General features: G+C 35.5%; 1 protein-coding gene across 8 annotated transcripts in view; it reads right to left on the minus strand.

The window, feature by feature from the left end:
* Positions 1-26,432, minus strand: part of DGKB (diacylglycerol kinase beta) — a 249,659-nt gene that overhangs the window by 207,095 nt on the left and 16,132 nt on the right. For 3 of the 8 annotated variants that reach the window (XM_063303712.1, XM_063303711.1, XM_063303714.1), the window contains 7 exons: positions 25,436-25,555; positions 16,662-16,779; positions 14,395-14,483; positions 12,021-12,137; positions 8,461-8,559; positions 3,141-3,143; positions 281-313 (listed from right to left, as the gene is read on the minus strand). In XM_063303712.1, the coding sequence (XP_063159782.1) occupies positions 281-313; positions 3,141-3,143; positions 8,461-8,559; positions 12,021-12,137; positions 14,395-14,483; positions 16,662-16,779; positions 25,436-25,555 (579 nt within the window). The remainder of the gene's footprint in view (positions 1-280; positions 314-3,140; positions 3,144-8,460; positions 8,560-12,020; positions 12,138-14,394; positions 14,484-16,661; positions 16,780-25,435; positions 25,556-26,432) is intronic. The other 5 variants (XM_063303708.1, XM_063303707.1, XM_063303713.1 and 2 more) reach the window with 2 other exon arrangements.

A 26,432-nucleotide genomic window follows, 5' to 3' on the forward strand; every position in this document is an offset into this window, starting at 1 on the left:
GCTGTCTTCAGGTGTAGCAGTGAATATTATCCAGAGTTAAAGAAAGTAAAATTTACTTAACTTTTTTTTTAATGCAGTGAAAGGCAGAACCATAACAAAAGGACTTGGGGCTACTCTGAATCTTTCACTAGCATGAATATATGTTGGCACACAGAAGGCAAAATAATCTGACTGAAGTGGTGTTGATCTGATCTATAAAAAAAGATTTCAAATTCCTAAAATGCATCACAACATCCAAACAACTTTCATTTGCATCTGTGAACACTTTTATATTACGCACCTCAGGAAGTGAAACTCCTAAAGGGGGTAGAGTCTGTTGGAGAAAAACAGTTTCAGCTACAAGATTAAAACTGTGAAAAAACACACAACTAATTAAAGACATTCCTGTAAAGGAGTCTGAATGTGTAGCCATCCTATTGAACAAGCAAACAGTTCTAGTCTGATTCTTCCATTACATTTTAAGTAACTACAGAGTGATGATGTGGGTTTATTTCATACTTGTTGTATGTATTTATATCAAAACAACTGGTTTATCTTATGTAGTTCACAATTTAGCACAATTAAATTGGAAAAGGAATAACTCAAAGAGATCAACATAAAATCATGAAAAGCCGACTATAACATTTTTTTTTTTTTAAAAAACCCATCTACAAATGTCTGAAAAGAATCTACATCTGAATTTTTGGAAGAATAAATCTGAAGACAATTTAAAGCTCAAGAAGATTTAGATGGACAGTTGTGGCTCTAAATATTACCTACAAAATTAGGATTAGGTTAATAATAGTTCATTGTTGAGTATGACAACAAACTGTAACTAATGTACTTGGTGTAGATGATTTATGACAATGGTCTTGCTGCTACCAGCATGACAGTAATCATCAAATATATTGTCTTTAAAGGGAATTCTATGTAAACAGTATTAGAATAACACACTGTTGAAGTACTGAGCTACTAGACAGCAAATCAACCTATATAGACATCCTCAGTAACCAATCCTGCCTAAGTATAAAGTGACTGTGTTCTTCAGGGGGAATAAATAGTTGAACACCTTTACCTAAATCCAAGTAATACCAGCCATTACCACTAGTTTAATTTTCAGTTTGTTCAGCTTTATCCAAAGGGTTTCCAACCACTCTTATCAAAATGGTTTCTAAATAATAGCTCTGCATTTTTCATTCACTCATATGCAAATTCATACTGAATTGAGGCACTGCCGATTGCTTCAGTAATTTGTCCTAAAATCATAAATTTAAAATAGGGCAAGACACCCAAAAGTAGAACTCTTCAGAATAGGAGCATCATGAATGCATCATAAATTCTTTTTAAGTACTGTAAAAGATCTCACATTTTCTCTCAATGAATGATTTCTTACACATAAAGTGCATAGAGTTTTCTAAACATTTTAGTCAGAAAGCAAGAGTCATGGGTGCAGCTGGTAAACATCTTCTGTCCATGTCTTCAGATTGCTTACAGCTAAAAAATATGTAAAAACACAAGCAGGCAGTTACTTCTACAGTTTGATGTTACTGCTTGTTGTGGGTGCTAAAACTTTCCATTATTCTAACTTCATAAGCCTACAGTTCTACTACTTTGTTTCCTTATTCTTTGTTTTCCCAAATATTTGGCATAATTATTTGGAAGCATTTCTATTTATTGTCTTCTCATACTAGAATTTTCTAGAAATAAAAGGTAAGGACTAGAAACATGATAGGAGTGTGTACGATTACACCATGGAATCACAGTTCCACAATCACTTCAGTAACATGAATCAGATCTCATTTTAACATCTCACCCAGTTCATTATTCTACCACTAAATCAGTGCTCATATTGCACTCCAGTTATATGTGAACTGAAAATAATTCCATTATAATCTGTATCAAAACATTAGCTAATTATGTCCAGTATTTGCAAAACTGACAAGTCTGGGTAAAATTCAGGCTAACTCAATAGTGTCAGTAACATTTTATTAGGCTCTTCATTCTACCACTGAACTTTGCTCAAGCAAAGTAGTTAACTGAAAGATGCGTAGCTTGGTCAACTTAGTTTTGACCAGAAAGAAACAATGCTCAGGAAAAATGTTATTTCTGAGTTTTCCATTTTGAAATGTTACTGATATTATTGACAAATAGGACAAAGGAATTGTAAATGGGAAAAAGTTGATCAAGAATACATCCATGCACTGTGTCAATGTGCATTTAAGTTGCATATGCAGATTATATAAAATGAGCCAGATTATATAAAATGAGCCATATTTTCACTGTATAATCTTATCTATTTTAGGCCAATGTTCTGCTTTTAACATCATTAGAATCTAATTCTACTGTAATACAAAATATAGGATTAAATTGAATTAAAGTTTCCTTAAAGATACTGCCAGTCACCTTCACTATGAGTGTTCATTTTATGCATGCAGTTAAGATCCAATGAACAATTTCAGAACTGAGTTATAGTCTTCCCCCTTCTCATATAATTAGAATATAATTACACACAGGATATCAGAAAGATGTAAAACCTTTCTTCTAAATGCATCCTCATTAGGAAACAAATCTCAATGTACTCTTATTTGATCAGTGTAAATTAATTAAAATGTTACAGATATAAAAGGAGGATAGCAATAAACTGGATTCGACATCTATTAAAAGATTATCATTTGAGATCTGCATGCCCAGTTTATATCTGAAAATAATTTCATTTCAGTCACAAACTTCACCATAAAATACTGCATACACCCTGTAAAATAATGTAAACTGTATAATGGAAGCAATAAGTAAAGTCAAACACAATCTAACTAACCTAGGCAACCCTTAAACCTCACTACCTAGACACTATGCAGAAAAATAATACTTTTAGAGCTTTCTTATGGGCCAGAGCTTGGGGACTTTCTTAATCTTGGGTGGCTGGGTATTGAAAAGGGTGGGGCACCAATGAGAAGGCATATAGTTGAACCCCAACCTTCAGGCCTTGCAGGATACAGACCCTTACATATTTTTGGCAGAGTCTGGCTGGAAAAGATGCCTTGTATGTACTTGGTGTCAAGCCATGCAGGGTTTAAAGTTGGTAAGCAGTTCCTTGAGTTGGATCTGGAGGTACCCTAGAAGCCAAGTCCAGCACCCACAGGATAATTAAAACAGTGTTGAACCTGCTACTTTGTTAGTAGATAGGCTGTCACAGTTTGAGTAAGTGGAAGCTTCCAAGTCATCTTCAAGGTAGCCCTGTATGCACGTGTTTACAGTACTCTGTACATGAGTTGACAAAGGCATGAATAATTGTTGCCTGGCAGACTTGATGCAAAAGGCCTGTAATTAGCATACTAACTGGAGCTGTTCTACCACAGCTCATGAACCTAGGAGGACCTTACTATGGATTCCATCCACAAAGGAAGTTGGAACTGTGATCAAGCCAGATCAATCACTAACAAACAGCAACTTTCTCTTGGTGGGATTAAACCTGAGCTTTTTTTTTTTACCCATCCAGGCCCCATAGCCACCAAACACCAGGCCAGGACTTCCACTGCACCCCTGGTCTAACCTGGGGTGGCAGTATCATGAATATATTGATGATACCTCATACCAAATCACTGACTTCCCGCAATAGCTTCATGGAGATGCTAAAGGACTGAACCCTTGGAGGCCCACACTGGAGTAAAAATCGTGCAATTGCTCTTCCCCTCACACATACACTTAGGAAAGAATGGAGCCACTGTAACTCATTGCCTCAAATCCTAACCCGTGCTGATAGTCTAGAAGGAAACTTATTTGCCTAATAGGACCAGAAGGGGTGCGCTACCTCCATTTAGGCCAAAAGGCATTCAACAGGGCACTACTTACCCACCTGGCCACAAAAATAAGTTAGGTGGGGCATGGACCAAGTGAATAGATGGATAAATTCTATTTACATCCGTGGTCCCCAGAAGCTTAAAAAAGCTTCTGATAAACTCACAAGACAGGATTCCAATCTTATTGCAAAAGTCTACCCAACTGGAGTCAAGCAAAAGATTTTATCTGCAAAATAACTCACAAACATATCACAGTAGCCTGTAGAAGGAATCTTCATTCCCACGTTTCCCCAGGAGGGAGTGGGTACCTGAATATTGCTCCTGGATGTGAGTCAGCAAATGCAATAACAGCAGGGAAGTAAGAATGGTTCACCATCTTTATCACCACAGTATACTCTCAAATATGGTTATGCAACTGTAATTGATGGAGTTCACGCTTCATTTTTCTTCACCATCACACTAGGTGTTTCTTCACTCATTTCATCTCCCACAGCTCCTCAGTAAAACAAGGAGTATCTGTCGAAATGATGGTACTGTAACATTATGCATAGCACTGGACCTAGGAGGAAGATGCTGTTTGGTTTGAAATGTGGAAGTCAAATGGAATGTCTGCAAACCATGGCCAGGGATTCAAACATCACTTACAGTGAATAGGCAGCAGCAAGATGAATCCAAGTCTGGAGCTTAAAATAGCAGAGGCAGAAACTACAGATTTAAAGGAGCAGTTGCAAAAAAACAGTCAAGAAGTAAGCTAGAGTTCAAGAGTCCAAGGAAGAAGCTAGAACAACGTTTAGGATTCACATAAGGAAACCTTGTAGACTTCACACAAGGAAGACTACAACAAATGTTCAGCAACATCTTTTTGCTCAAGAGTTTTATGCAAAAGACTGCACCCGAACCCAGCTGATTAGCCCCTAATGGAGTATAAATTTTGCAGGTGAAATTTCTGACTCTGAATAAAGCTTTACTCCCCAAAAGCCCAGGGTTGAAGCCTTGCACTTCTGCACTATTTCATACATTGCATTACCCTGCAACAATGCCATTCTTGTGGACTTAGAGGTCTGTCCTCTGGAGCAATTGTTTGGGCTACAGGTTTGGAACAGGCTGCTGGAAACGATTTTGCCCCTGTCCCTGGTCAAATCTTAGAGTGAGAAAATTTCCCTTGAGTCCAAGGTTTTCTTATCTAAGAGAAAGGTTTCCTCCTTTTCCTGGGAAGAAGACTCATCCAAGGGCTTATGATGGAACCCATGTAATAATGACATCATTAGCTGCATCCAGATGACATCCAGATGCTTTGCAGAGAGGAAGCATACTGAAAGCTCCAGTGGTTATTGTGAAATCATATAGGAGCAACAGTGCCTTTTGTAACATTTTCCTTAGTATTTGCCCCATTATTTGCTGGTCTCACTACCCATATGATTCAGCATAGCACTGCTGTCCCTGTGACCTGGAGTAGGTTAGCTACAGTATGTAACATAATTCACATTGGTTATTTGATCTACACATATTATGATAATTTGTCTTGAATATCAAGATCAAAACAGAACTGCACAGCAACCATTCATAAGAAGTATCTTGTACATAAAAAAAACCCCACAAAATCAGAAACCTTCGTACTTAAAATGAGCACACTGATCACTTTATAAAATATATGTGAGAAGAAACAAAAAATGCTGTTTTGTTTGATATTCTGTAGTGAAATTAAAAACCTGGCAAGTGTATATTATGCAGCTTTGCTCATTTATTTAAAACCTCATATATCCAGTTGGTGAAGAAATCCTAATGTTAATCATTATATTCTATTGCTAAATAAGATGCTATTCCAAAAGCACAAAATAATTTATCACATAAGTAAGACTGACTAGTGCCTCCAAGAGAATTCAATTCCAACTATGGAATAATTTCCTATTAGCCTTAACACCCAGGCACTTACATTCAAAGGCAACATAATTTTGAATTCCAGATGCAAGGGGATAGCATATTATAAGCTTCCCAGAATATATTTGGTTACAGTTGGTTAGCCAATTGAATTCTGCACAATTGAGGCAAGTGACCTATCCATACCCTAAATTAACTAGTAAGCTTGACCCCAATTAACTATTTTAGGCTGGCAGCAAAACCTGAGAGATGGATACAGAATCTAAATAAATCCTTTTCCCTCCCAACAATTACTATTCTTAAATCAAATTTGCTGCCATGCAATTATATGCTATACTCGGAATAGCTGCTCTGTTCCACAAGCTTTTTCATTTCTCATATTTGCAGAGATTCTGGCTGTGTTTGGATAATATTAATATTAATCTAAGCAAGACTTGAGCTACCATATTCCTTCTCTTCTGGCATAATAGCAAGGTGATTACAATCTTGATTTTCATTTTAGGCTAATGTGATTAATGTGCAGCGCAAATCCTGAACTGTGATAAACCTTAATTTTTGTTAGTTTGAAGAAGCCAACTTCATAAGCTATTATTTGAAGTTGGCTTGTTTCAACATTTCAACCATTTTAATGAAAGTTCAGATAACACATCAAATTATAGTTAAACTAAAATGCAGGTGAAACCTGGCAGACTCCTTTCATAGGGCTGTTATAGCAAGGGACGGAAGACATTACTGAAATTTTGTTTTATAATATCAGATTATGCTTTCATATATCTGAATCAGCCCTAAAGGAAAACACATATAGACTCTGGTAACAAAGCAATGCTGCACTTATAACTTCTTTATCTAATATATACTTAACTACACAATTCATAGATAGAAATACAGGAAATACAATGGCTATTACCTTACATTGCTTTCAAAAACATTTAGATAATTTGAAGGACAATTGTTCTGTCAGTGAAAGGAATTACCATTGGACACAGTTCAGTTTCTATTAGATTAATGGGGAATTTGCCATTTTCTTCTATGAAAAGTTATTGGGAGCAAAAATATTGGCATCAAGTATGAGCTTTGCAAAATTTACTATGTCAGCTTTTTATTTGTCCCAAGCCCTATTTAAAGCAAACAATATTACTTATGACTATGAAATGTTTGAGATTTAAATGACATATTAATTTACTATATTAATCCTGGAAGACATTAGTACCTTTACAACTCCATCATAAAATCATTGAATGTTACATTTGACAGAGGAATCTATTTCCTAGAATCTTCACCTTATTTTATTTAAAACTTGGATGGGGAAACCTATGGTCATTCAAATGTTGATGAAATACAATTCACAGCATTCCACAATATTGGCATGATAAACTGGAATAACTGGTAGCTGTAGTTAACATCTGCAATGCATAATTAAAGCATATTTTATAAAGAAAAGTGGGCAAAAAGGGGACAAACATTTGGGTACATCTCAGATGTCAGAGATTTTTTTTTCATGTCTAAAAATAAAAATAGCTAAATCCTACACAGCTTTTTTCCTTCTTCTATTAAGATTACTCATATTGCCCCTAACACTACAAAATTCTTTGTATAAACATATACACACACAACTTTTTTCCTGAATTGTGTTGTGGTTGAAATAAAAAGTGGTACGTTGTCACTCGATGCAGAAAGTTATGAATTGTTGTACTCTGAGTTGGTCATTCTTACAATAGAGCCACTGATTTGAATGGTCCCAAATTAACCATGAGTTGCTCAAGTCCCATAGACTTCACTAAATCAGCCTTCGGTTCACACATCCTACAAACTATTATTACTTTATCCATGAGTTTTTGTACAAACTACATTTGCCTGGTTCAGGTAGAACAGTTTTTTAACATCTTGATTTAAAGATTAATAAGTCCTAGTGTCCAACTACTCTCGTCATGTATTCTGACAGGGAAAAAAAAACTTTTTGTAGCACTGATCAGAATATACATCTTTACTGAAAAATTGTTATGTAGACAATGAAATTTATTGCTCTATATAGCAGCATAAATTATATACAGTAATGCAGATACGTTGCTTGCTACAAGGGCAATGCCATTATTCTAGATAAGCTCTGGCTTGTGTCATCAGTGTTAATGTCAACCCCAAGCAAAATGTGCCTGTAAGAATCCTAGGAAGCTAGTTCTATAAAAGACATGGGGAAGCTAGTTCTATAAAAGACATAGGATATATAAGTATTTTGCTTGCACAATGGCTGGTGAATTTTAGTGGTAAAAGGAAAGTGAGCTACAGAGACGCAGGCAATCTTTCCGTGGGTGTGCATTGCACATTGGTTACTGTTTTGTTTGTTTTCATATCTAAAGACAGCAGTGAGATGGATTCTGTCATCCAAGTATATATGGTCCCATCACAAAAATAGCCACACCATTTTCTGGAATTTCTTACTTTCATTTACTTTTGGGAAAGGGTTATTTTAATGACCAAAAAAAAAAAAATTCCTCTAATTCTCAGTGTTTGGTTGCTGAATTTTGATAACATAGACAGAAGAGCCTCTAGGGGCTGCAAAGAACAGTTTGGGAGGCCATGATGAAAATTATGTATCCAAGCCATATGGAGACAAATGCAACACATGAATAATATTAATCTATTCTTCATATGTTGCAATTTCTCTTGTTAGTGAACTACTATTTTGTTAATACTGTGCTGTTAGCAGTAAAACTGCATGGTATAGGTTTCATCAATCTTCATACATCAATCCTAGCTTATAAAGGTTTTAATGCAAAATGATCTGTTAGAATGAACAAGAAGAGCTTACCAATACTACTGGACAGATTGATGTGGGAGGTAGAATGTGATCCTTCAGAGAGCCACAATCACATTCAGGTTTTAGGTGTGAAGCACACTTATTATGTAGCTGCAACAAAAAAAAAAGACAAAAATATCACTATGGATTAAAACATCAGCAAATCTAAGTAAGGTAAAACAACATCAAAATATATTATGTTTCAAAACACTAAAAAGACTCAAATCCAACAATCGCAGTAATCCCTGCTTTGTTTTTATGGTATAGTAGTCACAACATAAAAGAAGATAAAGGAAGAAGGTTACAAAGTTAGCTTCTTTAAAAGGCTGATATTAACAAACAGTTGATAATATAAAACTAAAAGAGCTACATCCTATTCTATTTTGTTTCCCTAAAGAGTGTATTTTCTAATACTATATTATTTGTTTGTTTGTATGTATGTATGTATAATCTGCCTGTTCTCTAGAAACTCTGGGCAACTTACATGGTGTGTTTACTTTCATTTAGACACCAGAACAAATCTGTGAGAGAGAAAGAAAGGGACTATCCAAAGTTACCTAGTGTGTTTCCATGGCTAAGGTCACCCGTTCTTAGCCCAACGTGTTAACCTCTATCCAACACTGGTTCTGATGATTAAAGCACATGACTTTTAGTTTGTTAGAATAAACTGAAAGAAAGCTGCTGTCCAAACAGAATCCACATGCTTTGCATTCTAGTAATTGATTTTGAGGAAAGGATTCAAGATTTTCTCAATTATTATGTTTAAATATATTATTTCTGTAATTGTTGCTGCTGTTGCTGCTGATGGTAACATGTTAGAAGTAATATTTTGTTTTACATGTATAGCTAATGTTTGTTATCACTCGGGTACATGGATATATAACTCACAGACTGGATGTGATTGTTGCCAGTCCACATTTTTCATCAGCCAAAATTATCTAGTGAGTTCCATGGCTAAGGTCACCCATTCTTAGCCCAACTGGGTTCATTCATCAGCCAACTGGGTAAAATATTTCACACATAAACACAGATACACACAAACGCACATACAGAACGAGGAAGTGGAAAATGGCATATATAGACCTGGATATATAAATGGATTATTCAATAGCATTTCTATATTCTGGTGTAAAACCAATAAGGAAAAAAATTGAATATGAGAATTTATTGCATTGTTGATTAAAAGTAAGACCAAGTAAGCAAATGCTATTAGCACAATCTTAAGCATGTTTAATGAAAATTGATCCCATAATTAATCCTTTGGATTTTGTTTTAATTTCAGTTTTACAATATAATCCTAAGCATGTCTATTCAGAAGTAAGGCCCACTTAGGTTAAATGAACTTATGACTAAATTAGTGCATGTAGTACTGCAGACTAAACAGAGAACTCAAAACTCGCTTATCTGAGAGAAAACCTCTGATCTCATTAGGAACTGAGTAAATATAGAAATGTGCTATAAAATATTTAAATTTATTATATATAAATAAACTGAAAACAAGACTTTTTGACAACTTTTGAGCATGTATAAGGTTGCTCAGGCCTTCCTCCTAGTATATGAAGTTCTATAGATTTTATTAGAATTTATTGCGTGGACATTTATGTTTTATATTTTCATCATTCTGTCTTAGAGATGAATGGTATAGAAATATTTATAATAAAATAAATATATAAATTACACAAAAGTGAACTATAACAGCATTAAATTTCTATCACGTGGATAATTTAGCCTCCATGTTCATTTGCCATTAATTAGCATAGTTTTATATCAATATTTTTTGCTATTAGATATGCCTGTTTTAATTATTGGGAAATATCCTAACAAATTAAACATACAAATTGGAAGTTTCTCATTTATACAACATAGTATAATAAGTATTTGGTTTAACAGGTGCTCTTCCCTCAGTACAGTAAAATATGTTGTCTAGCAGCTGTTTCATAAATCACTATTCTCTGGTTTGAATGAATGATTTATTTTTCTTTGGATAATTTATCCATGTTTATGAGACGAGATTGATCTATCAAACTTATGATATATTAGTTTAAGTATGAAATATGCACCTTTTGCCAATTACATATTCTTTAGAGAGAGATCTAGCAAAAGATAATTTGGCCGCTATATTTCTGAATTTGAAAATGATTGGCAACTAATAACACCCCTGTCTGCATTAATCATTACTGCAAAAATACCTTTTTCTGGCAGTTTCCTAGCAAAGAAAGAAGTATAGCAATTTTTTCCCCACAGGTACCTAAATTTTATTGTGGTTGCCCTATAATCTAAAACATTTGTTATGTTAATTCCCTTTTTTAATAGTGAAGCCACATTTACCATAATTACACTAAGCCATGCACCATCTAATCGAAGCATCGTTACATATGAGGTGATAATTAACAGTTCTCCTACTTAGTAGTATGCTATCAATAGCTTAATCTTCTTATTAGGCAATACTGATCTTTAAGAAAACAAGTAAGATGTAAAAGGAGTTGGTTAATATTAGATTACAGAATGCATAACAGTATCATAGGATAACATTACAGAGATACATAGGTTATCTCACTAAGAATATGTAATTGTAATTATTGTTTCTATCACAAGTACCCAGGATATATTCCTTACTTTTTCAGAAAATCCTTTGAATGTTTTCTTCATGATTTATAAAAAACATTTTAGAGACTTTATTATTATTATTAATACAGGACACTGACAAGCTGCAAATAAACCACAAGCTTCTGGTACCATCTTGATTTCTACAACTAAGTATAAGTATTGCATGGGCCTCAGAAGCATTCTCAATAAAAATACTGAAGAGCTGAAGCCTAATGAAGAACTTTGAAATATTCCAGTGCTTAAAAAAAAGCAAAAAATAAAAAAAAAGGTAAGGCCAACCAGGTAGAGATTATCTTAGAAAACCAAATTCATCAGGCAGATAGGAAATGTAGGTTTCTACTTTGTGCATGTGGAAAAGAGCATTTATTCTCATGTGGGAATGGCAAGTATTAGCTTTGTTTGAAAATTTGAATTTGAGGGGCAGGAATGCTGCGTATTTTGTCTCACATTTATGTATGATGTTTACAGTATGTTTGCTTTCTCTGTTTTCTTTTTACCTACTACATATGTATTTATTATAGCTATGAATGGTCTGGCATGCTATGGTCCATGGGGTCGCAAAGAGTTGGACACGACTCAACAACTGAACAACAACATGAATGGTCATACCAGCCTTAGCAGCCATTTTCCTGTGAATGAGAAAGCCACTTCATACTAAAGTCAATTTTAAAAAATCCAAACAAATTAAGGCTCAGATTAACCTCAAAGACAGGATGCTCCATTTTTTTAACGTCATAATCATAAAGAGTTTGTGTCATGATGTCATGGTACATGTGCAATTATTTTCAAATACTTTGGTGCAAACACTTATGAGCATACTTGTTTGTTTGTTTGTTTATCAGCCCCATTTGTTGCTAGTATTAGAACGGCACTTGAATAGCTATTTATTAGCAATATTTAGACACAATGTTCTAATATGTCAGCCTGTATAATCACTACTATTGGTATTACTGCAAAATACTTACTGTGATTTGGCACCACACGCAATGTAGCCCAGTCAGTCCTTGGTAACATTTAATAGTTTTGTGACATTTATCACATTTTGTTGGACAATTTCCTTCTACCCAAAAGTGATGCATAACCTAGACAAGTGCAAAAATTATGTTTTACACTAATTTATACAAAATAACCTATTACCAGATAAACAAACATCACAAAGTTAAATAGTTAAAGCTTTGAAACCATAATATACAGGGGCTAAACAGCAGGTCAATACACAGGTGTTAAAGTGCTTAAAAACTAAAAAAAGAACTAGCAACAAAGTCAATTAAAGACCTTACTAAATAGTAAGGTTTCAGTCTGGGCTCTCAGCACATGCCTCCCAGTCTGTTTGGGGAAAATATTTTCCAGATGAAATGATTAATCCTGACTATCTGCTCATTCTTTTTTACCAAAATATATGGGCCTCTCAGATAACAGCCCCAGAAAATTACCTTAAATAAGGGGGGGGGGACATTAATTAGTGGAGGGTGTAGTTTAGTTATCCTGTATCATTTAGAGCATTAAAGAGTTAAGGAAGAACTTTGAATTGATGTTGGAAACATCACTGCTGCCCCAGTTGCAGCAGAAAAGCACTCCTTTTTTTACTGCAAGGTAGGTACTACTGCAGCCAACTCCAATCTGTATTATTCAGTGATGTGGGCTATGTAATTCCCCAAAGAATATGCTAACTGGCAATTCTGGAAATTCCAATTCTAGTGCATCTAGAGGTCCACATACATACTTCCAGATATTTATCAAATTGCTCAGATAAAAATATCAAGTCTAGACTTGAGTTGCTATATGCATGGGATACAAAACATCCTCAAACTGGCTACCTGGATGACTCCCAGCAAGGCATCCTGAGCAGGAATGTCCAAGGGGACAGCCAGATGGCTGCATTAAGTGTAACCATCCACTTTATTAGCTGGTAGAAATGTATGTTGGATAATCATTGCTAATCTCTCAGAAGTGAGGCTGGAAAGTGGGATCATCCTTACTGATTTAACATGGAAGGCAATTTGTGGATTTATTTCCTCTTCCATCAAGTATCACCTGCTGGTGAGGAAAACAATCACCAATTGCTCTCCTTAACATGAGGTGGGGTAGGGATTAGCAAGTGTAGGTAGCTATTTAGAACAGCTAGTTTAGTCACCTGTCAAGTTGCCAGACTAACAGGTAGCGAGCACAGAGATGCTTGCATCTGGGCTACTTCTGAATACAGGTCTAGAAGAATGCTAAATTCATGTCCAAAAATAGCTGGCTGAGAGGTCACAGGTATGGAAGAGGAGCACAAGATGAAAAGAGACAGAGTGTTTGATAACAAGAGAACTCCAGTATCAACCAGTGCTACAAGAGAATGGGACTGCTGGCAGCAAGTGGCTGTGGCCAGCAGCACCAGGAAGTAGCCTGTGGAGTAGGCAAAATGTTGTAGCACTTTCCCCACTACCAAAGTAATATTTAACAATAAAAAGTACAGCCACACAAAACCCCTTGCCAGCAGAAGCAGCAGAAAAATTGTAATGCCATCACTGGTGACAGAATCAGCAATACACCGGTGACAAAATCTGGCTCTCTTTCCTAGTCAATTCACCTTCTGTGCAGCACAGGACTGGCTTTCAAGCTCTGGTCCTATTTTTAAAACATGAGTCTACTGCTCTTTTAAAAGAATGCTAAATTGGTGTATATAAGCAGCGAGAGTACAAGATATAGCAAGCACTTCAAAAGGTACTGGTCAGACATTAAGTGGACAGATGTTTCTGCAGAAACCTGGCATCCAGCATCTCCTGCAGCCAAACCCAAAATGGCTGTAGCGGTCAGTGTCCAGAGACTGGAAGAGTGGAGGCTTGCAACTGAAAGTGACCAACAGAAACTATGTATACCCCATATACTGCATAATCAATCACATCATTGTGACACACAATTTGTGTCAAAAGAAGTGGGATAACACTACTTTAACACAAGAATAGTTAGACTCCTTTAAGCTGTCTCAGCTGAGAGCTGAAGATGAGACGAAAGCAACACTGTGATAAAAAATGAATGCTGCTATACGTTAGTGCCAGAGTTATGGGGACATGGGGATGAGCCCCAAATCTCCAGAAATGTTGAGTCATGGAAGCATCACGGAATCTTCAATGACATTATGTCTTAGATTACTGCAAACAGTTCACATGGAAAGAATGTTATATAGCTACTTAAAACATGTCAAAACTATATTTGGCACACATACTGACAGATTCCTGTACAAATATACTTCCCACACACACATATAAGCACAATGCAGTCAGGAATATCTTGCATACACAACACACACATACCCAGAGGTACACCAGAACTGCATAGATATGAATGCTGCCTTACTTCAGTATTCTTTTTCGATTTCACATATGTTTTGATACAAGAAGCTGGTGCTCTCGAAACACAACGTTCATGGACAGTATACTTGCAAACTGAAAGAAAAATACAGTTATTATGCAAAGTTGTACTGAATAAACATGAATTAGCAAAGGTCTATTTACTACTCATTCTTTACATGACTTCAAAGAATTGCATCCAGTTATTAACTCTAAAAGAGAAAAGACTGTCCGGTAAAGAAAATAATATAAGCAGAGTTGGAGAAGAATCTAAGAGTACTCTTTAATAGCAACATTTGATTAAATCAGCCCTCACTAAGCTGTTCACAATAATTCCAAAATGAAGTAAAATAGATGGAAGAAATGTAATTGGTAAATGCCAAATGTTTTCCTGTCATTTGCCAAGAGGAAGAAATCTATATTTTCTAAACTATAGGCATGAAAGCAGCTGGTACACCCGAATATGAAAGGCAATGAGTTTGTCTTACTCTCTCTATTGATTTATCAACTATAAATGGCTAATTAGTCTTGTTTCCAGATAGCAGTAGTTGTCAATCTCTTCATTTCAGCATATTAATTCCAACTGTTGCAAACTTTTCTACTTCCTAAGGAACAGGAAAGCATCTAGATCTCCATTTTCCATTTTGAAAAGTATCATATGATTTCACAGAACATCAGTATCACATTTTTGAGATGACGAAAGTTAAGATTAATGTGTCTCTATGACAAAGATCTAGTACTATTTTGTACAAGGAGTAATGTAATTACAGCAGTTGAGTTTGTCTCAGAGGAGTCATTACCTTTTTTCGTCGAGAACTAACCTACCTTAAAATAATAAATGAAGTAAAATAACATAACATAATAATATATCTCTTTCAGTTTACAAATTATGCCTTTTTCTCTTTTCTTTTCTTTTCTTCAGCTGAAACTAAGAAAAGGCTGTACGTGCAAACCTAGTACTATGGAGAGCTATTAATCAATAGACTGAAGGTTGGTTGATCGGCCAATCAAGCAACATACTGCTTCATTTATCTGTTTTCCATGCCTTATCTGGCATTTGCAAGTGCCATAGAAAGTATGAGGAGACTGTGGGACAAAGAGAAATGCCTCAGTAGGCAGACTGTGCTGACTTTTTGTCTTGACGTGATGCACTATATTATCTTAATGGCAAAACACACCTCATTGAGATGAATCAAAACTACCTCACATTTGTCTGCAGTTAATAAGCATTAAAATGGGATTGGGCAATATGCAGGACTATAAGATCTATATTATTTTTATTTTCTATAATGTGCATCTAAGCAGAACCTGGTTCAAGAGCCATTTATTAAGGTGTACAGCACTTAGGTCCTGGAGTCTGAATACCAGACCTAAACTGAGCTGACAGACTTTTCATACAAAAATTCCCTCTGATGATTACTCAAAAGCATCTTCATTTCAGAATGGAAGGAAAGCTATTTTGTCAGGGCTGCTGTTAATCCAATTAAAGTCAGAAATGTTTATTCTGTCCACCTTTGCATTTAAAGATCAGTGACTGAATGGTGATGTGATGGGGAGGATAAGAAATAATCCAATTGCTAAAATAAAAAAGGTATAAACAACAAAGCTAAATGAGGGACAAGAAAAAAGACTGGAAATAAAGAACTACAGTGTAGGGGAAAACAAAGTCGGGCAGATGACTTACTTAAAATCTGATATGAACACTTTAACAAATATGGACATTATTTGTTAAGTTCTCCAAAATGAGGCACTGGCAGTTGCTTGCAACATCATGCTTTCTAGCTCAGCAGAACTGTCTAAATGCTGAAATATAACAAGCAACAGATGTCAGTGTTAGCCCCGCAGTGTGACTACGGAACCTCTTCCTTGAAAGGCAGAATCATTTTATTTTACTCTGGGCAGGATAGAACTGAACTGTAAGCCTACATAGTTAGGAATATGACCTCTAGACTCATTAAGCCATTTTTTTTTTCATAACACCTAGGTCTGTATGTTTCTGTGTCTATGTGTTACTTCTATGTAAGTCAACATACTGTAATTGTTTTATCTGTTTTATTGATGTGCTGTACTGGATATTTACAAAGGGTGTATACAACTGCACACACATATTTGGACAGAACTCAAGCACAGTATTTACTGCATTTTCTCATTTATGACTACTCACAGTGGTCAAATCTACAAAGTTTTGGTCTAAAAAGAAACTGTGCACTTACAAATCATTTTGTCCAGGTAACATTCAAAGCATTAGCAGAATCAATCAGGATGCATACTCACATGAACAAGAGAGGCCCTGCTTGCCTACTCCTATTAGCATATTCAAACAGAGATTACAGTAGGCAGGCTTGTTAAAGTGTTTTAGTCTCCATACATGCTGCCCATCATCCTTCACATTCTGCAAAACACATAAAAAGAAATGGATTTCATTTAATGGCATAAACACAGAAACCTCTAAGTGCCAATAAAAATTGAAATTGACTCAAGAACATAAAAGACAATCTGCTTCTTCATTTATTAATTTTCAAGCAATCACAACATAATTTTTCCAAACAGACATGTAGCGATATGGTAACAAAATCATTTGGAGGTGGGTGGGAGGAAAGCTCAGAACGCTAAAAACTTTTTAACATGAACTTTTCTCCTTAATAAAATGATCTGCACAGGTAACATGCACACAATCATACCCAAAGACTTAGGGTGATGTACTTAGGTCTCATTCTGCTGCAGCTATGAATTCATGGGTTCCTTCTGCATGGGGCTTTTTTCTTTAAATACTATTTTGGTATTGGTCTTTAACTTTTCAACAGATTAGCAATGAATGGTGATGATTACTTAATGAAAACATCTTAATTAAAATTGACATTTTTACTTATGTAAAATCACTGAACTCAATACCAAAAAAAAAAAGTCAAGAAAACAGGGTTTCCATAATAAACTATTAGTCTATTAAACTGAACCTGAAATAATTGAGGAAGATGTATTTATGGTCATATAGTAGTGGAATTGCTGCTATTTATTCAAAAGAATGGCCACTTCATGTGATTTCACCTCCATATTAACAGAACATATGGACCAACCTAGTCAGCATTTTCCTTACCAGAGAAACAACTCTGGAAGAGGGGTGTTCTGTCAATTAAAGGAGGTAAGTGGGCTGCAGGCTGCAACTGATCCACAGATCCTACTATAGAAGTACAATACTTGTTTAAAAGACAGAATATTAGACTTCCGGTCAAGGTGTTACCAAAGCAGCAATGGTCTCCTGAACTTGCTTGCAGGGACTCTTTTCAACCAGATCCTAAAAATTAGGAACCTTGGGTTTTCACCCACATTCTGGAAATTTAAAACAATAAAACGCAGTAAAGTACAATCTTCTTGAAGCCTAGCAAGTCATATCCCATTCCAGGTGACTACAAATAGACTTTCTTTACGTATTCACTTGAGTAACATTTCCAAAACATTTGCCCTGATCATTATTACAGACAAGTGCTTTATAGAAATGGAATGTGCCATAGCCAAAAGAAAATGGAAGTGCCTTTGTTTCACTCTGTTTATCCGTTGAAATAAATGAAACAACCCAACTGTTTATGAAATTAAAAAAACAGAATGAAGGTTAATATCAGTAACATACAGTATATAACATGTGGAATGAGAAATTAGAATATCCAATTTTGAAAAATCAATGGGTCCAACCCAAAATATGGAATTTGACATGTTATAGATAATCTGGATCTATCAAGCCTAGGGTTCAGCAAAGGGATTATTCTACAAAGTGCAATATATATATATATATATATAATAAGGCCATGATCACATAATCAGTTATTTCCATATCCGAGTAGGCAATCTCTACTTGGACACTGGGACATCATATACTGAAGTGAATGCTTGAGTTACATTACTTCTTTTTTTCCTTTTCCAACTTGAAGGGATAGTTAAGTATAAGAATCCTGTTATGAATGAGATATGGTGTATTTTAATTATGTAACACTTCCAGACTCACTGCCTGCCCATTTACTGCCTATATCAGTGATTCTAGAAATATGAGGGAGCAGAAATATTCCCAGAACAATGTGAAGGTCTTCTGTGAGGTCATTAATAGTGCAATAGAAGATATTTTATTCTGGATCCATTCAATTTCACTAGCTAGACAAATCCATTATCCATGACTAAATGAAGAGATATTGGCAAATGTCATATTGAAATAATTTCTAAAATCATTAGAAAACTTCTGGATGATAGTTTACAAAAAATATGACATTTTAATTGAAAAGGCATTTACGGTCTTACTATATTTTCCTCACCATAACTTTGTGAAAGTAGATTTTCAGCACTCATTCCAAGCTGAATGTTAAGACAATTTTTACTAAATCTTTTTTCCAACACTGAAATATACTTCAACTGACTATGCTGTTAAGTTTACTTTTGATGCATTAAATGTAAGGTAAATAAATAATGTTTTTTAAAAAATAATTTATTTTGATATTCCTTTAGTTTTTTTTAAAGAAAACCATCAAATAAGTTTCTTATTTAAAATGTCTTGTTTTGTGTGTTTTTAAAGAGTTTAAGAAACATTGGTTTATATTATTTGTACAATTTAAGAAAGAAAGGAAAAGGATTTCTATTTTTTTAATTATTTATTCAGGTTTTCTACCAAATAGCAGATGATGTTTATTTGTAACTTTCGCTGATTTATGCATATAAACATGCACTATTTTTCTCCCAACAGAAAAAGACAAAAGATTGTTCTTTTGGGATTTCCATTATCATCCCCTCTAGATGTCACCTACTTCACCCCCTCAGAGACAATCATGCATCCTATTCATCTATCATATAAATGCACCACCATTACTATTCCGCATCTACCCAAACCCAGTTTCATAGTTTCTCTACTTAAGACTGTTTCTACAACTTCTTCACCCAGCTCATCAGAATCCCTGGATAGTGCTTTCCGAGCTCTCCAATGAACTCTTAATTTAATTTAATTTATTCAATTTGGTATGGCCGCCCACTGCAGAAGACTCTGAGTAGCTTACAAATCCAAAAAACAGTAGAATAGTTAAAACAGTTAAAACCCACATACACAACTAAAACAATAACATTACAATTTTTTTTTCAACTTTGAAAAGAAGGTAAATAGTAGCAGGATCTTCCTTACTTGCTTTTCTTTTTAAAGAAGTTTTATAAATAGGTAGGATGGTACCTGCAGGTGCCAGTTTGCAGACTTTGACTAACTGCTCTGGGACTTCTGAGGTTGCTCCATTGCACATGAACTTAGGGCTATTGATATCAATGGGACTCACATGTGTGTCTGTGTGTACATAAAATACTGTTTTAATTCTGTAAAACAGACAGGATACTTTATTATATTGTATGAAAATTGCTAAGGAAGGCTTTCCTCTTCATTTTACCACTATGCTTTATGTTTAGCAGTATTGTATATTTCAAATAAAAATTAAGAACTAGTTCTTTGGCCCTATTAAAAAAAAATCTTCATATTATACGGTAAATACAAACTGAAAAAAAAAAATAAACAAATCCAGCCCACTCATTCTAAGTTATACAGATGTTAGCAGGCATAAACTGTCATTTAAATGTTGGAAAGGTTATTTTTATTACGTCTTCCTCTAATAGTTTCTGAAAATTCTGTAAAAGAATTGCAGATACTCCCTCCTGTGGAAAGCCCAAAGAATAGCAATAAAGCTATACCTCCTGACTAAAAACATTTTTGGTTGTTATTGTTCAAACAGAGAGCTTAATCATCAATTAATGATTCCAATTAATTTTCACTGAAAGGTATTCTTTTAATGGATGGCTCCTAGCTTTCTGAAAACATAATTCCATCTTTCCTCTCTTAACAGTTATTTCTGGGAGGCATACTGATAGGAAAAAAGTAATAGGAAAATAACTGTTGGAAATACTGGCTGGGTCACTGCCACCACATTAAAATCATTGAATAAATGCCTTGTCTGGAAACAATCTGAATCTGGCACAATAAATGGGAAAGTAATCTATAGTCCTTCATAGTTTTAGAATCTCTGTGGATAATCTTCATCACAGAATGATTCATTTTAAAGCTGGAACAAAAAGCACATGCTGCTAATATTTTCCAATATTAAACAAGCAGCGTTCACAATATTTACCATATAGCATTAGGTATTTATACCTAATATGTACATACGTGCAATACTTTAAATATATTTCCTGCCAAATCAAGTAGGGCTCTCCATTATTCTACCCAAATTTATGATCTAACAAAGCAATGTTAAGTGTTCCACAGGGAACGCACATTGACAATCATTGTGGCATTGATCTTACTTATCTAACTCATTCTCTATGGACCAATTCAGCAACATTCTTTTATACTTTGAGTCTAAATTTCCATAAGCATTTTTTTTAAAGAGTGATCTGTTTAAACATTCAGTTGGTTGATCATAAGATAACATCACTAGTGCATTTCTCACAGCCTTTGAAATAACACATGATCTGCAAAATACAGCAATTGGTGCTGCAATGCAACTCTGGCATCTAGTGGCAGGAAAAGAGAAAACATGGTTGAAATTCTGGACGTATTCCCCAAATTACTGTAGTTTTGCACTTTTTAAAAAAGGTGCATATTCGTTTTTTTACCAGACTAAAATACATGTTATGAAAAACTTGTGAAAGTTTTTAATGTACATAAGCTCTTTAAGAAGCAAATTGGCAAGAAGTAGGTTGTTCAGAACAATTCTGGAATACACAAAGAGAAACAAATACTGAAGTCTCTTTCAAGTCCAGCTAAATGTCTGGTAACTTTATGAACACATATATTTATTTTATCACTCCCCAAACAAATTTCATTGGCTTAAAAGTACTAAAAGAAAATACAAAAGACCAGAAGAACAAAGTACAACACTAAAACCAAAACAACACAAAATTAAAAGGAGGCTCCACAACCATCTTGTTGCCATGCATGAGTAATGTGGTGACCCCATCATCATCCATGCTGCCACATTCTGGACCAGCTGCAGCTTCTGGATAGACTTCAAAGGCAGCCAAGTAAAGTGCATTACAGTAATCTAATCATGAGGTTTCTAAGGCATGAATGACTGTCTGAAGGACCTCCTGTCCAAGAAAGGGTACAACTGGCTCACAAGATGTACTGTCATGAGAACATGTACCTATGCAAAGGTCCTCTTGGCCACAGCTTCCACCTGCTCTACAAGCACAAGCAGAGATGCCTCCCAGACTAGGCACAGGTCCCAAATACGGAATTTCAATCCCACTGAAAATCAACATGGAATACCTCCAGATCTGGGTGAGGGGACGGAGGGGGGGCAGACAAAACCACTCAGTCCTGTCAGGATTGAACCTGACTCTGTTCGCCCCCCAACTAGATTTGCACAACCTCCAGGTACTGGGTCAGGATATTGACCACATCACTTGGCTTGCCAGGGGTTGAGATATACAACTGGGTTTCATCCACATATTGATGTTAAACTGGCAAATGTCATCACCCAGTAGTTTCATGCAGATGTTAAACAGATGAGGAAAGATGTTACACAGATGTGCCACAAGTGAGGTGCCATGGGTGTGATCTCTCCCTGCCTGTCAACACTGATTAAAGCTGGCCACAGAGAATGAAGAACTACTGTAAAACAGTGCCTCCCATCCTGAATCTGGTCTAAAAGAATACCATGGTCAGCAATATTGAAAGGCACTGAGAGATCAGGGAACACATGATTGGATGCACCTATCCCAGCTCTATCACAGGCAACAAGTATGACCAAAGCAATCTCTGTACTAAACCCTGGTTGAAACCTAACTGAAACAGGTATATTTAATCTGATTCCTCCAGAGTCTTCTGGAGCTGAAGCCTGACCATCCTTTCTACCACCTTCCCTAAAAAGGAAGGTTGGATAGCATACAATAGTTTTCCAGGTCTGTTGGTTCCAGTAATGTCTTCTTGAGAGAAGGCACACCACAGATGCCTTCAAGGCTGAGAGAACTGCCCCCTCCCTCAAAGAAGCTGACATCAATGCACAGACTCAACCACAGGTCACCTCCTGGGTGGCTTTAACTTTAACCATCTGGGTGGGTCTGGTTCTAACAAACTGGTGGCTGAGCTAACATACTGGAGAACTCTATCCACTTCATTGGGAGTCACAGAGCCAAACTCACTCTAGATAACTACACAAGGCTTTGCCCAAGCACCTCAATTCAACCCATCCAGTCAGAGTCCAACTCAGAACAAATTCAAGTGACTTTATGTGCCACATAGTGAGTATATTCCTCATAGCAGCCCTGCAGATAGTCCTGCGCCCCATCTCACCCCAGCAGGGACCAGGTTGCCCTAAACAAGGCTGCTAGATGGCTACTAGCAGATGTAATAAGAGTGGAGAAATAAGAACATTTCATCACCCTTATCACCATGATGTAATCCCTAATATGGGTTTTTATTCATGCTTGATCAGACTCATTCTTTCTCTTCCTCCTCCTTCTTGTGTTTCATTTCCTGAAGCTCCTCAGAAAACCATGAAGTACCCCAGGATCTGGGCAGGGAGAGAGGCCACATAGGTACAATCTGGCAGTTTCTCAGCAACATACAGAAGTGGTTCACCATTACCTTCTTCTATCAATGATGAGTTTCAACTTCCTAGTCTATGTTTGCAATTCTCTGATAGTTTCCCATCCAAATAGTAACTAGGATTAACTCTGCTTAACATCTGAGCACAGGCAAAGTCAATTAGTTGCTGCCACTTGTCAACACATATGTGCATGCACACACACGTGTGTGTATGCATCTTTGTCTATTTTCCATTGCTGAAAATATAACTTATCAAACTATCAGTTCACATATATGGATATATTTGTAGTTATTTTGAACGCATGGGTTAAGATCAGTTGAGGGGTACATAGATTGCCCACACACGTACCTCCTTAAGCCAGTGGACAGGTCCTTTTGTCATCTGAGGGTGAAAAAAGGGTGCCCCATCCACACTAATTAAGGTGCATAAATACTCAACTTGTTTTGGCAGATGGCAGAAAATCCCTCCAGCATCTCCTCCCTTTCTGGGAATAAAAATACAAGAATAACCAAGGAGATAGCCATTTCTTGCCATTTTGTTATCTCCCAAATTTATTGGCTGCCTAATGACAGGATTGGCAGTGGGAGGTTGTAACAACAGCAAGATTGCTGTATCCCATGCAAGATCACTTGGTCCAAATCAGATAGCATCACTCTGTGACACGTGAAAATCAAATGGCAGTTCTTACCCAATATGTTAGGCCTAGTGCAGATATCAGCATTGACGAAGACCCTGCCTGAGCAAGGAAGCCCTACCAGCCTTCTAAGAATATTGCATGCTAATACCAGCTGATTCAGCATCTCCAGAAACCACATGGAATCAGCAGCAAATGTCTCGTCCCTATATGGCCATTTCTGATTCCCTGTTTTAACAAAAATTTGCAACAGCTTGCATTCTCCATTAGACAGCTGCAACACATATTTCATGTAAAAAACATAGCTTCTGAGAAATGTCCTTCTACCGTTATTTTGTTCAACAAGGTTGCCCATTGTCAAAGTGATTAGCTTTCATAATTCTTTGACATTATTTCAAGCAAAGAACCATAAGCTAGCTAGAGCCTATGAGAATTTAGCAGCGTAGAAGCCTTAGCAAATGAACTAATATCATTTCAAAAGAAACATTTATGATTTCAATAATTTCAAATCAGACACCTTGGGCATTTGTCTAGGATGCAAATTGTGTTTTGCTACCAACAAGTAGTACCAGATACACTTTTAACTACAGAAATAAGTTTGGTTCATTATGCTGGAAATCTCAGAAGAAGCTTAAGAGTTTATATTTGTATAAGGGAAGCTAGTAAGGATTTATTTGGTAAATATGAGGGAAAATAATGAATATAATTAAGTTTGTGAATTTTGATCTGAGTGTTTTCTATTGATATTTATTAACAGCATAGCAGAAAAATACTTTATGACAGTAGTTGCATTATGTAAATAAGATTAAGTTAATTAATCAATTAAAATGTAATTGTATTGTATTTTAATTTTATTCAGCATCCTAATTGCAGTGGTAAGGGTGGCATATCAATGCAATTATAATAATTATTACTATTATTATCAGTTAATTTTGCAGCTGCTCTGCAGAAAGATTTTCCATTTATTTCATTTTGAGCTTTGCCTGCTGAGAAACTGGAAAAGTGCACAGAAAAAAGAATAATAAAGAGGCAATGGAAATAAAAGGTTGTAACTGCATAGATTTTATTTATACCAGTTTAATATACATGCTTCTATTTATTTATATAATTTCTGTATTTAAAAGGTGAGCTGTACTTTGTGCGTGTGTGTGTGTGTGTATGCATACAAACTGGACAATAACATTTTCTTTTATGAATTACTGATCCAGAATAAAACAGTCTATTGAAGTGAATCAACCCATTTCAGCACTTCAATATGAAGCCTCAAATCACATATTCTGCTTCAGAAGAAGTCTGTAAGGATGACCCACTTTGATCTGGGAGCCAGATCCAAATGGAAATAGCCAATCCAGTTCAAGTGAATCTGGACTTGATTAGATTGGACTCATTTTCAGGGGGTGAGAGGAATAGTTTTTTTTCTTCCAATGTTTGGTATGATAAAACAGAAATGGTGTTAAAATGAAATTGCAGGCAAGCTAGAGTTTATTGAACATACAATCAAACACAGAGACTTTCGTAGAGATTTGTGCAGAATTTTTAAGCTGCACTGATTTAAAAGCTGATTTTGAAAACAGCCCCTGCAACTTTAATTCTTTAGAAAAAAATTTTTTTTTTTAATTTGTTAAGATACAATAATCAAATTTGTAACAACAGCTATCCCCTTTTTGGGTTTCATCTGTAACAGTTTAAAGAGGTATGTTGAGGATTGTACCAAGGGAAGAAATATTTTTAAGTTATGCTTATGCTCTTTCATGAATGTAGTATTTATCTATTTGCACAACAGAAATGCTAGGATGCCCACATTTTTCCAATTTTGAGAGCTATCATTTTATTACCACTATGATGATTCTTACATTCTCTAATCCAAGCAACACTAACAGTGGGATTGTAGTCATTCCCCCCTGGATCCATTCTTCCAAGGAAACTGTGCCATCATGATCATAATCAATTTCTTCCATCATCTCATGAAGAATCTGATTTAATTAAAAAACAACAGCACAAATTTGATATTTAAATAAATGACAGGAGTATATAAAATAATATGTAAAAACTAATACTTGTTTCACATGAAAATGGAAGACAATATGTCTTGTAAAGCATTTTTGATGTTACTAAAATATTTTTCCAAGCCTCACATACTTTTATGGAGTGAAAAAAAGATCAAGTAATAGCTCTTTATTTATTTCAATTTTTTATAGTGCAATACTGTGCAAGTCTACTCAAAATGAATCCAGTGATGTACATAATTTCAACCTTAGTGTCATTTTAATGTTCTAATAGAGTTTGAAAATATGGCACCAAATAGATTGCATCACCCACAGGTTCCTTAGTGTTTTCTTCCTAAACAATGAAACTTTAAATGTCACAATTTTATGAACAAAAATGGGAACATATGTGACACTGGCGCAAGAAAACAAACATTCTGCATCAGTTGGCAGTCTCATGTAATTTCAGCCTATGTGTAATATTAAATTGCATGATGGCACCTGAAAAAGTTTGCCTAACGCTGATGTGGCAGTATTTATTTTAAAAAATTATCTTTGAAATTAACAGAGATTTTGATCAGAAGAAATATGATTTTTTATAAAAATTCTTAATGCTTTCAAAATGTTTACCGTGTGCAGTATTTACATGCTTAATGTTAAGAGAGAAAGAGCAATTCTCAGTAAAATTAAAATGGGAATGCTGGTTTGCTGTTATTTTACCACAACCAAATTCTACCTTACATGCTAAAAGAATAAACTGCTTCTCTTTGGATAGCAAAATATGTAGTAAATCTGTCAGTCTTCATCTGTGATAGAGGCAAGAATGTAAAGCAAACCTCATCCAAGGTGTTCTGTCCATCATTTA

The sequence above is a fragment of the Candoia aspera genome, chromosome 4 (genome assembly GCF_035149785.1).
Source record: "Candoia aspera isolate rCanAsp1 chromosome 4, rCanAsp1.hap2, whole genome shotgun sequence".
Classification (NCBI taxonomy): Eukaryota; Metazoa; Chordata; class Lepidosauria; order Squamata; family Boidae; genus Candoia; species Candoia aspera.